The 17,114-nt window shown below is 41.1% G+C and overlaps 1 protein-coding gene across 1 annotated transcript in view; it reads right to left on the reverse strand.

Moving 5' to 3' along the window:
- LOC309571694 (amine oxidase [flavin-containing] B-like) overlaps window positions 1-16,819 on the reverse strand; it is a gene marked incomplete at both ends in the record, with an annotated part of 47,165 nt that extends 30,346 nt beyond the window's left edge. Inside the window, one exon of the mRNA XM_082279442.1 lies at window positions 16,774-16,819. Coding sequence (XP_082135568.1) covers window positions 16,774-16,819 — 46 coding nt within the window. The remainder of the gene's footprint in view (window positions 1-16,773) is intronic.
- Window positions 16,820-17,114: the final 295 nt, after the last annotated feature.

Below are 17,114 nucleotides of genomic sequence, written 5' to 3' on the forward strand. Positions count from 1 at the left end.
AAAAGCTGCGGATGTTTCCATTAAAACATCATACCCTCCTGCTTTTTTTTTTTTTTTTCCTAGCTTCATTGGCTTACTTATTTTGGGTTTTCACAGAAGCGTTGGTGAGAAGACCAGTAATGAAACTGACAAAGGTCTTTCCATACTTCCTACTGAGGAAATTATATTGCAAAAACATCTGGCTGGATTGGTGGCCTTGACTACAGTCAAAAACATTTGCAGATACCAAGGAAGAACATAATACAGAAATAGCCATGGTATGTAAACATGGACAACCCCTTCAAACAACTTGCAAAGAGAGATTGGCTCCTGGAGGAAAAATAGGCAACAAAACTCCTACATAAATCTGGCTTATCTGTTAAAAAAAAAAAAAAAGAAGTTACTTCTCAAAAAAGACAAATATTTCATCAGTTGGGAGAGGATCAATAGTAGTTATTAATAATTTACAGAACAAATGCATAAACTGAAGGCTGTTGTCACTGAAGGTCTCTGCTGGCTTATCATGATAACAGGTATTGAGTAATCAATTAATAGCATTCAGTTACCAACACTGATTAAGGGATATGAGATTTGACTTTCTTTATTAAAATCTAATGAATAAACATTTCAGTACAGCTGGGAACAAAGGCAGTTTATTCCCAGGAGCTGAACCAACAGACAAGTTTGTGAAAGGATAACTCTCTAGACTCCACTGAAACGCAGCTGATTCGCAGCCCAGGTACAACCTCCTTGTTTGCTCCCTCACCCTTCATCCACCTGATTGCACCTACCTGATATTTATTCCCCAGTGTTTATTTTGGGGCATGTGCCACCTTTCCCCACCCCCACACATTCACACATGGACCTGTGAGAGATAGATAAGGGTTTACTCTTTCCTGAAGCAAAAACAAAAAACCAAAACAGTGCTGAGGGAAGGATCAGGCTCATTAATATCTCACTGCCCCATCCATGCCCATCCTACAGCAGATCTGATCTCTGCAGGGGGAGGGATGTGTCCTTGGGGCTTGGAAGATGCAGTCTGCAGGGTTCCCAAACTAAGCATCACCTGATCAGTTGAAGGGCTGGTGGTCCACCCCTCCTCTCCCCCACATCACAGCTCTTTTCTGGTCCCAAGTTTGCTGCAGAAATCATCACAAACATGTGACAGGAAAAAGCTGGAAGAAGCAAAGGTAGAGGCCCAGGAGGGTCAGAGGGCACAGCAAAGGACCAGAGTAGGTCTCTCAGCACACACAGTGCAGGATAACTCAAGGCTGCTGCTGACAGATACCATATTATAGTGCAAGTGCCAGGTGGGAATGTTGCTGGTTTTGGTATCTCACACATTTGGAATCACAGTACTGCCACATCACTCCATACCTGGTCCCCAGAGCTGGACTCAAGGCCCCAAATGGGCTCTTGGGCTGTCACTATAGTAACAGTGAGGGGACTGGATGTTGTGGAGGGAGAGCTCTGAGCCAAAGTGGTACAAGGACAGATAAGGCACCAGGAACAGCAACCAAAGCATATTAAAATGCATATTAAGCATTAATATGCATATTAAAGCATATTAAATACTAGCATGTGAATATTGGGGCATGAGGTTGAATTTTGCTTTTCACAAACAACTGCTGCAGGAAACCCCCACAAACCACAACCTCTTTCCTGGGCAAGAGTCAGAGTGGTCTCTCTGTGCCCCAATTGTTCCAAACCGAGCACACACGATATCTGTGAAGCAAAGCCTGGAAAAATCAGTCACACATGATGTAAGGTCTCCTCTTGAGAAGCGTTACCCTTCTCACGTTTCACATTCCAGCACTGCCTCTGGCTTATCTGTCACTCCTGCACATCACTAACAAAAGGCAGATCTTTGATATTGCCCCCATTCCTCACAAGCGAGAGGCAAAGAGCCACATTCAAATGCAAAAGTCACCCAAAAACGTGACTGGTGTTATTATTACTCCTATTTTGTGCACAGTGTTTTGTCAGCCAGTGGCAGTTCTCCCTCCTCCCCAGGAGCATTTCAGTAGAATCAGATCTCCATTGTAATTTAAGTGCTCAGCCACTTTTGCCACCACTTCACAGAAGACAGAAACTGGGTCCAGTTTCCAGTGCAGGTCAGTTTTCTCCAAGGAGCCACTGAGACCCATATAAAAATAGATATAGATATAGACATAGATATGGCAGAAATCATGCAGTTAAGCAGCCTCAGCTGCAGTTCTGCTCAAAGAACTGAAAGGCAGGTAATTAATGCAAACAACAAAAGAAAAGATGATTATTTGAAGCCCCAGACTGAAAATACCACTGTGTTTAGAGGTTGCTTAACCGGGCAAGCCTCCATCTGTTACCACAGCAACCCGGTACCCAACTGCAGCCACCCAGAGATCCTGGTGGGAGATTGCCTCCCCCAGAATCTTACAATGCAAGTTCAAGTCATGAAAATAATTTCTTTCCCCATCGTGCAGCACTCTGCATTCACACAGATTGGACTCAAATGTAATCATCACAGTAATTATTTCATCTTCAGTTCCAACTTGTTTCTTCTTTGTTTGATGTCTCTATACCTAGCAAACACCTTAAATTGCATCATTTCACTAAACAGCTTCATTACAACCTCACTTCCTAATATCAACAGTTTTCTTATCCTGAGAGAACAAATAATTCAGATTTTTAATTTTTTTTTTTAATAGAAAATCTTAGATATTTATGCTAGGGCAAGATCCAAACTGCTATTTCATAGAATCATAGAGTCATTAAGGTTGGAAAGATCTCCAAGACTATAGAGTCCAACCTTTACTATATATACATATTAGTATTATATCTACTTGGATAACATGTACTTGGATTATATATAACATATATATTTTTATATATTTATTACATATATATTTGAATTGAAAAATATGAGAAGAGTCACATTTTTCAACTGACCCCCATGTACACTACAATGCAGTCCTATGAGCAAATATATTTGGCTATCTAAAGAGTATTTTAAAGTATATTTTCTAAAAAAGCTGACTGCAATTTAATAACACCATTCTGATTCTGCCTAGAATCAGCCATTTCACTGATATACCCTTTAATCTTAGCATTTCAACAAAAAATCCACTAGAAAAGACATGACTGGAAGTTGCATCTCTGAAAAGCAGTACATTTATGAAGGCTTTCCTGTTGTACTTTCTCTGTATTACTCACTACTTTATCATGTTCCTTCATATTTATTATCTCCTTTCTAGGAAAAAAAAAATTGCTTCTCTCATTTATCTAATTATAAAAAGCATCTACGAATTCTAAATTTTAATTCATGTAAGGAGCAAAGAAAATTCTAAGCCACAAGGATTCAACCAATAGCTTCTAAAATGGCTGGCAAAAAAAAAAAAGTTCACCTTACAATCTTAAAAATTTCTCCCTTTGACTAAAATTGTACACTGAGCAGGAAGAAATGCTGCCATCGTACTTGTGCTGTATTAACTTGCAGGTCTCTCTGCAGAACTTCTTTCAATTCATGGAATTTGCCAGCATTTTTCTCCCTGTATTTATTTTGACACAAAAGATATGTTCGCAAAGGATTTGTTTCCCCTGGTTGTCAACCTGTCCAGCCACATCTAAAGCACTGAGTCTGCAGAGATGTCAGGCAGCAGATGCTGCTTTCCACAGAGCTAGTGGGCAGAGCAGCCTTGGTGGAGTCAAGGGCAGTAAACAAACATTGCACCAGGCTCAGCATGAGGATGTGTCCAAAAATGCACCTTGGAATTGGGATAACACTCACCCTGCAGAACAAGCAAGGTCCTCTGCCCTGGGGTTAATGGAGAAATTGTGGGATGCAAAAAGGTTTCACAAGACTGACAGCAAAACAAGGAAACCTATTGTAATTGATTATATATAGACAAGTAAGACCTCAGTTCAGGGTTGTCAAGGCAGATGAACTCAATTATTTTTTTAACAGAATTACTCAGTTATTTGGCAGATGGATGTCCATGGGTATTTAACACACTGAAGCTGTTATTTTAGTAATCTTTGTATTCTTCTTCTTGATCCTGAATATAAGTCTCATTTTGACCAGAGAGGTCATGAATTTAATTTCTTTTCTTAATTTAAGTGATAAGTCTCAAAAAACCCAAAAAAACCAAAACCAACCAAAATACCAACAACAACAACAAACCAAAAAAGCCAAATAAACAAATGAAAAAATCCCCACCTGAGGTATCTAAAATGTTAAGAAAAAACCAGGAAATCTGTCAAAACCTACAAAAAGTTATAGAAGCTGATATTGCTGTGGCATCACATGGGAAATACAACTTTCCTCACTATTAGATGTCTTTGTCCAGTATCCCTGACCTACCACCTCTGATGCTCAGGAATACTTGCAAAATACTTGCAAAATACATACAGAATGAGTTTGGCCAAAACTGCTGCACTGTACCCAAAGAAATAAAATCCATCTGTTAACACTGCAGAAGGAAATTTGGGGAGAACACCATCGTTAGTGGTAAACACAGTTTATTATTGAAGCCAATAAGAAGAAACTCAGAGGAATATGCCCCAAGCAACTGAGGTAAATTGTGGGGGAAAGAGAAAAAACCACTCCCTTTATGAGGAATTAAGTTTCTTGCTTGTAAAAATTAGATCAGTTAGCAGAAGAATCTGGTTTGCTGTTTCTTAGGCCTATTTACTCTAAAATTCAAATAAAACCCCTCCTTGTTTATACTCAAGGGCGTCTGACCTCCTTCCAAGAAATGTCCCCACAACATGCTGTAATTCAGTGCCATCACCATTAGTTACAGTTTCCATGTCACTGTGACCCTGGAGGGACGGAGGGCAGGACCAGAGAAAAGACTTTGTCCTCACCCACAGCTAAGCAGCTATTTCACACCAGTGGGATTTCTCCTTCATCCTCCACAGCTTCTTTATTGCATTGCTGTGCTAGAAACTGCAATTTAATAGCATTGGTCTTGTTTGTGCTCTAATGAACACAATCCGATTACTGCTCTGCCACTGAGAGATTGAACCTGGCGCTGGTCACCTTTACCTCTGTCACTCATCATTAGCCAGCTAAAATGTTTTAATTGAAATAATGGCTTGAGACAATAGTGCCTGTAAGGCATTAGAGATAAGGATTGTAAATAAAACAAAAAGCAAGACAACAACAGCAACAAAAAAAAGCAAAACCAACCAAAAGGCCAAACCAAGTTGGCCCAAGGATCTAGGTGAGTTAAGGTGGTACAGGATTGTTTTGCAACATTCCTCACATTATGGAAAGGTCAAGGAATTTTGCTCTTGTGAAGAACACTGTGCTTTCAGAGTGAAGGTAACCTTTTAACTTCTCTTATTTGGGCCATCTGAACAATGGTGCTTTAGATATCTGACTCAATCTTATGGAAGAAAGATACAAAAATCATAGTTCAGAATCTAAAACCACGGTAGAGCTGGGCCCCTGTAAATTGTCACTCCTGGTCATGCTTCACCTTCACGTGCTAAACAGTACAGTGAAAAGTATCACAGCAATTCTTTTTTGATCCAAGTATCTTGGCCATGGGGGGAGATACTCTGTCTTCCTACACTGTTTCACCATGCTGCAATTAATGCCATCAAACTGAATATCACTGATGTAGAACATTCCGGAACTTAGGAAAACAACAAAATTACAGTTTCAGAAACACCAAGGAGCAAAAAAAGACATTATCAACCCATCTGCTTAAAATGTACATTTGCTTGAAATATTTGTGCATTTGAACCTAACATTTTTGCCTAAGATACTGCACCCTAAGAGCAAATATAATTTATTTCTGTTGGCATTTCATTGTCTAGCCAAGACAATGAGTTTTTCTTCCTGAGCTCCAATTCTGTAATCTTGTCACTGAGGTCAGTATGAGCATCCCCATGAGTTAATGGGACTTCATGGGAGCATAAACTCTAGTCCCAACTTTCTGTGATCCCTTCTCCCTGCAAGAGCTCCTGGATGATTCATCCACGGTGCAGGGAGCAGCATTTGTTAAGCAGAGTTCTTAAAACCAGCATTACAAACATTCAGCCTACATTTGTCCCAGGCATTGCAGCTGGTTGAGTGATACAGAGCCTGGGCAGATATGAGTGAGATGACCAAAGTTGTGGGGTGTTAAGCTCAAGCCCTGCCAAGCATAGGATGAAGACAATTAGTGGCATTTGGGTGGAAATCCAACACCTTTGGTACAGTGGTACCCAGGCTTAAGCACTGAAGGCAGAGCTGTTCTGCCCAAGGCTTCCCACATTTCCACTTCACTTTTACACCTGAAGTTCCCCATGAAACTTAATATTGACAAAACTCAGCACTCCAGCTTTTCAAAGGTTGAGTATTTCTAGTATCAATCATTTACTCAGTGTTCTCTTCATTTTATGGACTTGCCACGTTTTACACATGGAGCAGAACAGCCAGGCATCACACTTCAAAAGCATGTCACAAGTCTTCCTCTAGGCTCCAGTCAGGTAAAAAAAACAAACCCAAACACATTCTGCATGTCCTTTGTTATGGACCCAGGATATACTGAAGAGTTAAAGTTAGTGTTAATAATAATAATAATAATAATAATAATAATAATAATAATGTAATTATCATTTTTACTCCAATACTATCACATGCCTTCAGTCCCAGGGCCTCCTTTAGCTTAGGTCATCCCTTTCTGCTAGTTTACAATCTGGGCTGCCTCAAAACACAACAGACAGGGGGGAAAAAAGGACAGAGAGAACTGAAAGTGCTACAACAAACAGATCATAGCACTGGATTAAATAAAGCTGAGCACAGTGAACTGGCTGAGGGTCTATACAGGCAGTTTCCTAGAAGCATCCTTTTAGGCATTATGAAGAGATTATATTAAGAAGAGATCTTCAAGCAAATAAAATGCCAGCCAGATTTACTCTGAAGAATAGTTTTGCTTTCCATACACAGCAATGTGGGAAAAAAAAGGCTAGGCTGCATCTGGAAAATTTTGCAAAATTGGGCAACAGTTGCCTCAGAAGAGAAATGCCTATCTGTTTCACCAAGTCTTGCTTGTTCTCAAGCAAAGAATACATTTTTTTTAGTCCTCTGAGAAAAGTAAATGCTCAAAAAGTAAATGCTCAAAAGGAAATGCTCAAAAACCACGATCAACTAGAAGAAGTGAACTTTAAAAATAAACAGACTATCATTCTCATATCTTGACATTAAAGAATAAGATGTAACTTCCCAGATTTGTCAGTATCTGATCACTCCCAGGTGTTCACCTAGGCCAGGCTGGGCAACGGCAAAGCCCAGCAGAGCCATCACGTCCTCATTCCATGGCCATCCACTTTGTTTCATGCTTTAATTGATCTTCTGCTAACAATTTTCACCCAAATAGCACATAATAATTACAGATTTAAATCAAGCACCTCTCAATGTCACTTCCAAACAGCCATGCCCCAGTGACTCCTTGGAAATTCCTACCATCATCAGAGCCCACATATACAAGTAGCTGTGTACACACACACACACACAGAGGCTAAAGTGTAAAGCCTATAAGGATTTGTGAACATTTTATCTATTTGAACAACTGAAAAATTAAGATGAACACTGCTGAAAGTCCAAACCATTCCCTGGCTGAGATACCAAAGGCTGAGAACATACACGTCATCCAGAGAAGCCCAAAAGGGAACTACTAAGTAAGATGACTTGGAAGTGACTTCCATCCATCCATCTTTAAGTGCAGGCTGAAGGAAGTTTGAGCCAAAATGTTAATAAAAACATCACTGCCATCAAAAAAAAAAAAGCTACCACTAGAATTGTACCATTCTGATAGATGTTAGGGGCAAAAATGGTGAAGGAAGAATCAAAGAAAAGTATCCAAAGTGGAAAATAAAAGCATTTACACCCTTTCCTTTCCTCATTTGTGCTCATTATTTAGCATAACTCACTGATTCAGCTTCTGGCCAAGCTGCCTCATAAAAAATTAATTCATATTGGAACAAAAGAGGTGTCTTGCTCCAATATTTAATACATTCAAACACAGATTTATCACTCAAGCACAAATGAGACCAGTTTGTACTCAAGCTATCCTTGTAATCCAGGTAATCATGGTGCGCAGGATGAACCTGCTGTTTGATCAGCTGTTGCTGTGTGCAGTCAACTGAACAGACTGAATTCAATGTTTTATATATGAATTATACTATCAAGATAAAGACCAGCTGCCTGGGAGGCAGGAGGCTACAGAGGTGTCTTTCCTTCCCACCCACCTCACTTCCAGCTGTGCGGAAACTGAAAAATATGAAGTTGGATAGTACAAAGTAATATCTGTAAGATGAACAGGGAACTTTGTAACCACCTGAAATATGAAGTGCCAACAGAAGCCAGGTCACCACCTGTCTTGGGGTGACTTTATGATGTTGTATCCCATACTGCCTGCCCTATGCCCAGACATGAATCTTGTGCCTTTTCGTGTCTTTAAACTGAGCCCAAGAGGGAGAAGAGAAAAAACTGAGTGAATTTTTCAAAGCAGTTGTACAAGGACACAGATACACACTCCTCTGCGTTCTCCTGCTGTGGGGAGAAGAGCAGAGGAAGCACCCTTCTTGCTTTTCAGCCAGCTTTCAGCTCCTTTTCTCCAGAGGGAGATGGAGAGTTGAACTTTGTTTTCCTGGGACTTCGGTTTTTCCCTTCTTCTCTTCTGGACTGTTTCAACATCGGGAGAATTTTCCACCGAGGCCCCGGAGGTGGGCCCACATCAACCCAGCTCTGAGGAGGAGGAGAGAGACCACACCTACAGAAGGACTCTGAAATCTTCCCAGGTTTCTCTCGACAGTGAGAGGTTTTATTTTCAGCATTTATTATTCTTTTCCTGTGTGTTTGTTAAATAAGTAGTGTTTATCTCTTTCACTTTCCTCCAAGGAAGATTTTTTTTTTCCCAAACCTGGTGGGGAAGGGATGGCTGTAACCCGCCTTCTATCAGAGGATGTTCACATTTGGACTTTCCTCCAAATTTGTCTCAAACTGGCACACCACCATAACTTAATCTTTGCAAGATGCCCAAGACTCTAAAGAGCCACAGCCAGACTCTTCATTGGTAAAAATTAGTGCATCTGTGATTTACTTTGCCATATATGCCAGTCACTAGAAGCAGCCTACAAGGTGTCAGACTTTCTAGACTGGACCACTCATTCTTCCAGGGATGGCTCTCACTTTGCATTCCCCCATCCTATCCCTTGCTCTCCTCTTCCCTGACCTCCCTTCCTCTACACAATCACACACAGACCCCTACAAAAATCTCGATGCCCACCATTTCCTTGGGCAATTCCCTGCCCTCCATCCATTGCTGCTGCTGCTCCTGATGCCGTTAAGAGCCCACAAAATGCACACAGTTGAGTCCTGTGGGGCTGTGGGTGGCATAGGAACAGGGGCCTGCTCTTCCCATAAATAATATTATCACTGTTTCTTGACTAGGTCAATGCAACTCCTCTGTGGCTTGACAGGCACTTTTCAGCATTACTAATTTATCCAGAACTCAGGGTCTCCCCAAATGAGGCATAACCATTCTTCTTTCTCCTCCCTTCCAGCCCCAAACCAAATGCTGATTTGTGTAGAAAATAATTTTCCAAGTGACTTTCTGCTGATTTTTCTTCTAAGCAAGCTGTTTGAATAGAACACTGACAGGACAGAGGAAGTTGTGCAAAATACAAGAGAATGGGTGGGTTATTTAAGAGAATGCTAGGCATTCATGGTTTAAACACCAATGGTCTGTAGTGCAGCCACACTGACTACTGAAAACAGCAAAAAAAAAAGTTATACAAGAATTATGCAGCATTACAAAATTATAAACCTTAGACACAAAACAGTCCATAAGGAAAACAAGCTAGTGGATTAGAAGAATGATCACATTTTGACCATCTTGAAAGGCAGCAATTGTAATAATATCTGACATAAATTTACGAGGATGAAATAGGTTATCAGCCCAGAAGAAAAATCATGTTAAGTTCAAAAATGGCTATATAAAAATTAAATGGTTGAAACTTTAATGAGATTAACATAATTTCCTCAAGAAACCAAGGCCTGGCTAAAGCTCTGGAGTCCTCAGTACAAAAAAGACATGGACCTACTGCAGCAGGTCCAGAGGAGGCCCACAAAGATGATCCAAGGGATGGAACACCTTTTCTATGAGGAAAGGCTGAGAAAACTTGGGTTGTTCAGCCTGGAGAAGAGAATGCTCCGGGAAGACCTTATAACACCTTCCAGTGCCTAAAGGGGCTTATCAGAAAGATGAGGATTTTTACTAAATTTTTAGTAGGGCCTGTCAGAATAAGACAAGGGATAATGATTTTAGACTAAAAGAGGGTACATTCAGATTAGATGTAAAGAAAGTAATTTCTTACAATAAGCATGGTGAAACACTGGAACAGGTTGGACAGGAGAGGTGGTGGAAACATTCAAGGCCAGGTTGGACAGGGTTCTGAGCAACCTGATGTAGTTGAAGATGTCCCTGCTCATTGCAGGGCAGTTGGAATAAATGACCTTTAGAGGTCCCTTCCAGCCCAAACTGTTCTCTGACTACAATTCCCCAGGAATGATGACTGATTTTAGAATCATCCCTGAGTGCTTTGTAAGTACATCAAGACACCTTCTCAGCAAAGGAAATCCAAAGGAAGGTCTTCAATACCATAGGGGCCTGCTCAGTAAACTTTTATAACCATGATAAACTTCACTGCTGTATCAGTGCACTCTGTGAAATAACTGCTACAGAACACAAAGGCAAACAACTCCTGTTTTGGGAAGGGGCAGCGAGACAACATGGCTTTTTATCATGAAATAACATAACTATTTAATTACAGTTGTCAGTTGTGCTATGGAGAAGGAAACTGTGCCAGTGGGAAATGTGCCAAAATCCCCCAGATTGTTTACATACAGAATAGTAACTTCTGGAGAAAAAAAGCCTTCTCAGTTGATCAAATTAAGTGTAAGGCCTAATTCATTGTCATTAGCTGCTGTGGAAGCTATGTAAATATAGAGCAAACTTTCTGCTGGTTTATAATAATACAAGCAGCACTGGAAGTTTACCTCTGGGACTATCAGAGCTGTGTAAGCCCACATTGCTCAGGCTGCCTACTTAGGCAGTGCAAACATGAACACTTAGCTTTATGGCACAGCTCTCCAGCTTTGGATAAAACTACATACACACACCAGCTGCTAAGAGTACCTCCAGTAGTCAACAGTGTCCCTGTCAACACACTCTTAAGATCATCTTAGACAGCCTGAATACTCCAGGATGGAGCCAGAGCAGTGGGCTGCTCATCACAGCCACTGGGACCACAGGCACCAGAGTTTGACCCAGAGTTGTGTCACTGTGGTGTCTGACATCGTGTTATGTGCTGGACACTGACACTAATCACTCACTACAGCAGGGGAAGCACAATGAATTACGCTTCTCTAAAATTACTCCTGAACTTGATGGTGCCAAGGAGTAAAATGAGCAAATCATAATTCACAAGTACACAGAATGTGATCTTTTGGCAACCTCTTGACACTACAAGAAAATTAAAGAAAGAAAAGTAGCCAAGGAGAAAACAGAGAGGATGAAGATAGAGGATGCAGGTGCACATCTGTGGTCAAGATGAACAAGTAAATAATTTTTAACAGGGTCTTCGTGGAAAGAAGAGGAGCACAAAATTGAAATATTTACTCTTTCTATGTCACTACTTTTGATCAGGAAAACTAAGTTTCCCAAGACAACAAGCTGGCAGTGTCTATGTTAGCAAATAGTGCAGAACATCACGCACTTGATCTGAACCAACTCCCTAGTGCAGATGAACACCAATCACCACCTCCAGTGTGACTACATTCTAGTCAAGTGCTAGACCAAACTCTGACAAATCTCACCAACTAGAAGCACTCCTGCAGGTGTTTGTCCAAGAAAACAATGAGCAGAACTTGCTTACTAAGAACTTTCAGTCTCTCCTGTTTCTAATCTTCCTTGCCAAAAAATGTATGCAATTCAGCAGTACAGATAAGAAAATCCTGTGGACTTTCCAGTTTGTAACTTTAACACCAACTGCTACACAGAAATTTTGGTTCCCAATCAGTTATTTCCCACAGTAGCTACACAGCAATTCTTTCTCAAATTTTTGCCATCCTAACTTAGCTATTTTCCCCTTCCATAGTACTTTTCACATTTTGATGAACACACTGAATGAACTTTTCCTAACAACACCCTTTCATAATGGTTAAATAAGCTAATGGAAAAGCTTTCCTTAATGATGCATCACCCTGAGCCTTGTGAGATGAGATGGCTCCTGCAGGTAGACTGGAAAGCTTCTTATCAAATCAACTCTCAGACCAATTAGGAGGTCTCAGACAGTGAATTACAAGAGCTGTCCCTGCTGCCTAGGCTACTAAACTATTTCACCACATTATGCAGCTGCTTTCTGTTCTGTTTACTGTGCATTGCCAAGTTTTTTTATTGTGAAATGTCTAGAAGTCAAATGCAGGTTCCATCTAACTGCCTCACACGGCTTTGCAACAGCCATGAGAGTGGTTGGGTACAAGAGGAATAACTCTCTGCTGTCAGATACAGAGACAGGTGATGGAAAATGTGAACCAAGAGCTTCGTCATGTCAACTGGCAGGAAAATGTCCCAGATTCCCTTTGCCAGAGTGCATTCCAGAGAGGGTGATATCCTCTGGAGAGGGTCAGAGTCCTCCCATTGACCAATCCATTCTTGTTCATCACTCACACCTCTTTCATCCATGCCCTCATTTTGGCTGTGTGGGGGTTTTTCTTCTCGAAATGGCCATCTAGCATAGGACTCCCGGATTAGTAATGTTCTGCAAAAACAGTGTCTTGTTTGGTAAACCGTGTTTTCAAAGGAGGAGTATTGAGACATTGTAATTTACTACCAGAGGGCAAAAAGAAATAAGTATCTACTGAATATTATGCACTTCAACTATTGTTTTCTTACAACGTGTCCCAGATTTGTTTTAAAAAATAATTTTTCCCTCTGCATCAGTCTATTTTTAAACAGAATACCTTCAGATAACAGCCCTCAAAATACCTGGTCTGTTTTAGGATGTTTTGGTTTTGTTTTTATTTTTAAAGTAACTTGACAGTGGCTCACAGATGCAGTGAGAGCTACTGTAATTAAACAGCACATTAAATTGTCACACGAATTAAAAGTGAGACTTAAGAAGAGCAGAGAGCACAGTGGCACCTCAATAATGCATAAATAGGTATGGAAATATTTTTTAAACCCAACATAACAATAGAATTACTTTATCTTACAGTATGTTTTGGTTATAAAATTACAGGAACATGAGAGATTGCTTGTGAACAGCAAAACACCAAGCATACTTCAAATAATACCATAATTAAGAAAAGACTTCACCTTTAAGGAAAAGAAAAAATCAATTAACCTCACTTTAATTGTAAAATCTGTGCCCTAAAGATTTAAGAGAAGCATATTCTTAAGTAGGACTGGCATAAGATTAGGATAAAATCCAATAATTTACCTGAAAACAATGCAAGAAAAGCAGTTCCCATGGCAAAAGCAGGGATAGGAAGACACTTTTGAAAACAAAAGGAGAAAGTCTTCAAATAAAATCTCTGAACAGAATCCAAGATTTTATTTGAAGAAAATTTCTGTCATCTGTGTCTCAATTAAGAAAAAAAAGTTTGATGACATCACTGCATAGTTTTCTCATAGTTTTGACTCTCATGCTTGAGGAGTCCTTCAAAGTAAAAGAGAGGACTCTAAGCAAAGAGAAGAACCTGCCATGATGCACATTCCAGCTCTAAGAGGGTCTGTTACACCTCATATCTAAATATTCTTTAGTATCAGACACACTACACACAGTGTGTGGCTAAGTGTTTTCATATATGCTTTCTTACTCTGGGAAATTTTCTTCTAAGGTATTTTTTTTTTAATCTACACCATTCGCAAAACAATTTCAAGGACTTCTGCTGAAGTTTCACCTGTAAAGTAGAATCTACCCTTAGTAAATCCTTCTGTTCCTCAAAGGTCTTCACTATCATCAACTGTACTGAGATTACCTGACATCTTCAGAAAAGCCACCGACCATTTCTTTCTGACTTGAAAGAAATGAAGACTAATTTTGAGTAGATTTTCATTACATAAAATATAAATTGGACAGTTCCTTAGTTTTATTCTTCCCTTTTATCAAACCTGCAATAAAGGACACTAAAAATGATTCAGCAAAGGAAGTGGCATCTTCAGATAAAAGAACAGTGACCACCAGGGTTGTGAAGGCCTCTGCACTGTTACTTCATTATCAGGTTTTCACTCTTTAAATTTTAGATCCTACTAATTACATCTGGATAAAAAGACAGGCAGAGATGCTGCCAGAGGGTCTGAGCCTGCAAATGGACAGCTTGCATTACCAAAAGAAAAAGAAAAGAGATTGCCAAGTGGCAGCTCTGTGACACTTGCTTGTTTGCATCCTCCTGCTGGCACAGCAGGTCTTTGTTTGCTCTGCAATTACCTGCTTTGCTGAGGGCTGTAGCGGGTGGCTCGGGCACACCTCAACGTGACAAGAGCCTTCTGCTGTTTCACAGGCAGCAACCATGGAGCCTCAGTCAGCTGAGCCTCAGGCAGCTCAAAACCAGAGACTTTCCGAAGGAATGCACATTGGTTGTGGAGCAGCAACAAACCCGGTCTCCACGGAGTGCCTCATTTTAAAAATCATACACTCCCCTCTCTGGTGGACAAGACAAGAGATCTCTGCAGCAGCTGTGCATGTTAGCAGGGGTTTTCAATCAGTGTGAGGAGATCTAAACCCATAGTTTCATCACTTGGCTGCAAGTTCAATGATTTACAGGCAAGTGTGAATCAGAGGTGAAGCAGGAGTGGTACAAAACAGCTGAAGGAAAGTGACTGAAGAGGGGTACTAAGTCAATAGTAATTTTTGTGCCTGTATATTTTTCCAGCCTTTGTGGGAAGACAAGAGAAAAGTTGCAACCACATGAAACAGGACCATTTTGGCGGGTATTTAGTGTAAAAATAAGTAAATAGAAAACTGGTTCCCCCTGGCACTTGCTGCTGTCTACAGGTGGCAAAGCACACGCTTCACCACGGCTTATGATGCTCTTCCAGAAAAATGTAAGTGGGCTGTGCAGGCCTGCCATGAAAATATTCCCATGGCAACCATGAAAAACAAGGGTATTTTAAAAGCTGTTACACTGGCTCTTTCACTCCAACTCATTCAACAGAGGGAATGTAGCACTACTGCTGTACAAAACCATGCCAGTGGAAATGTTTCTGTTTACAAGGCACGAACAGACAGTTACCACTGCCTGATTACTTTAATTGAGCTTCTGTTTCTCTGTGACACACGGTGTAAGTTAAAAATGAGCCATAACACCGTGTTCAGAATCAACTGTGCTTTATAGAAAACCAGTGGTTAATTTTTGCTGTTTGTGTAAACATACTTGAAACATTCAAACATTATTCAGCAGTTTGTTATCAGAGTCCTTAGGAAATAATGCAAATGATTTTGTCTCTGCATTTTGTAGATCATTCAAATTTCATGCTACACACCTTAACATGATGGTTCAATAGACACCTAGAATTATATATAAGTAAATAGTGGAAATTAAAAGCTGTGTGAAAAATGGAAGGACAAAATCACATTTTGTAACAGATCTCAAGTAATTTGTTTGTGGTTTGGCAGGAGATACGAATTGGATCAGTGGATGTATGCACACTCATTACGCTCTGAGGAGATTACCACATGGAACAGGAGCTATCACTCCATACCTCCCAATGCTAAGGCACCAAAACCCAATTGTTTGGTACGCCAAAGGCATGGGGGAAAAAAATCTACTGCACATGCACAATTTATTTGGTGTATCTCAGAACAAAATGCACAGGGGAGAGATTCACCATGGGCAGGCACAGAGGTCTTCTAGCCCTGACTGGGTTAAAAACAGCTGATCATTACTCAAGAGCAAAAAGGCTCAAGGCCCCCAGTGCTGTCTGTCCATTTCTGCCAGGCTGCTCACACTCTCAAATCCATACCTGCGCTGAAAGGGGAGCTAGAAACTTCCTAATCATCCAGCTGATTTCAGTCATTTTTCCTTTATGCCTCTACCTGCGCTAAACAAAAGGCAGCCAAGGATTTATATTAATCATGTGTGACCGAGGGCCTCTGCCTAACACCCCTGGACTGGGTGCAGAGGATGAAGAGTGCTTCTAGGCTCGCTTGTCCAAAAGATACAGGGGTACTGGAAGAATTGCACAGGTTCAGGGGATGCCAGGACTGGACAGTGGAAGAGCCACAAAAATAGAATGTAAATCTATAGAATTAAATTGAATTTTTAAAAAGATAGTAAAATGAAAAATAATAGTAAAACCAGATTACAATGGATATAAACAATAAATAAATTATAATGAAAATAAATAAAAAAATGAAAATCAATAACAATACAAACGAATGGTAATAAAAGTAAATCATAATAGAAACAAATGGTAATAAAAATAAATGGTAATAAAAATAAATAGTAATAAAAATAAATAGTAACAAAATAAAGAACAACAGAAATAAATAATAAGAAAACCAATAAGAAAGTAATTTATAAAATAACAATAAGACAAGAATAACTAAAATAACAATACAATTGAAATTAACAACAGCTTAGAATAATAAAATACTGCCTGCACCGTACGGCACGCCGCCCGAACGATGGGGGCTCTACCGAGCCGCTGGGGATGCTCTCGCCCCGGCGGACCCGCTCGGCCCGGGCGGGGGTCGCGCATCCCCCCGCCGCGCTGCCCCGTCCCCGCCCCGCCGGCACCGCCGCCCCGCACCCACCTGAGATGCCGCCCCCGACCACGACCACGTCGCATCTCTCGGCCATGGCGCTGCCCGCTCCGGGCGCTCCCGCGGCGGCTCCGGCCGGGCTGTGGCGTCCCCGCCCCGCCCTGGCACCGCCCCCGCTGCGGGCCCGGCCGGCAGGGATCGGGCCCGGCGAGCGGGGCTGGGCGCTGGGCCCCCGCGAGGGAGCGGCGTGCTGCTGGGGCTCTCCTGCCTCCCGCAAGGCTCGGGGAGGGAATTTGCCCCTGGTTGAGGAGCGCAGCAAACGCGGGGTCTCTGCTTGGGTAGTCTGGAATGCACTTCTGCACCCTCTGCAGCCACTCTGGGGCTGCCAGAGG

The sequence above is a fragment of the Coloeus monedula genome (genome assembly GCF_965178545.1).
Source record: "Coloeus monedula genome assembly, chromosome: 3".
NCBI lineage: Eukaryota > Metazoa > Chordata > Aves > Passeriformes > Corvidae > Coloeus > Coloeus monedula.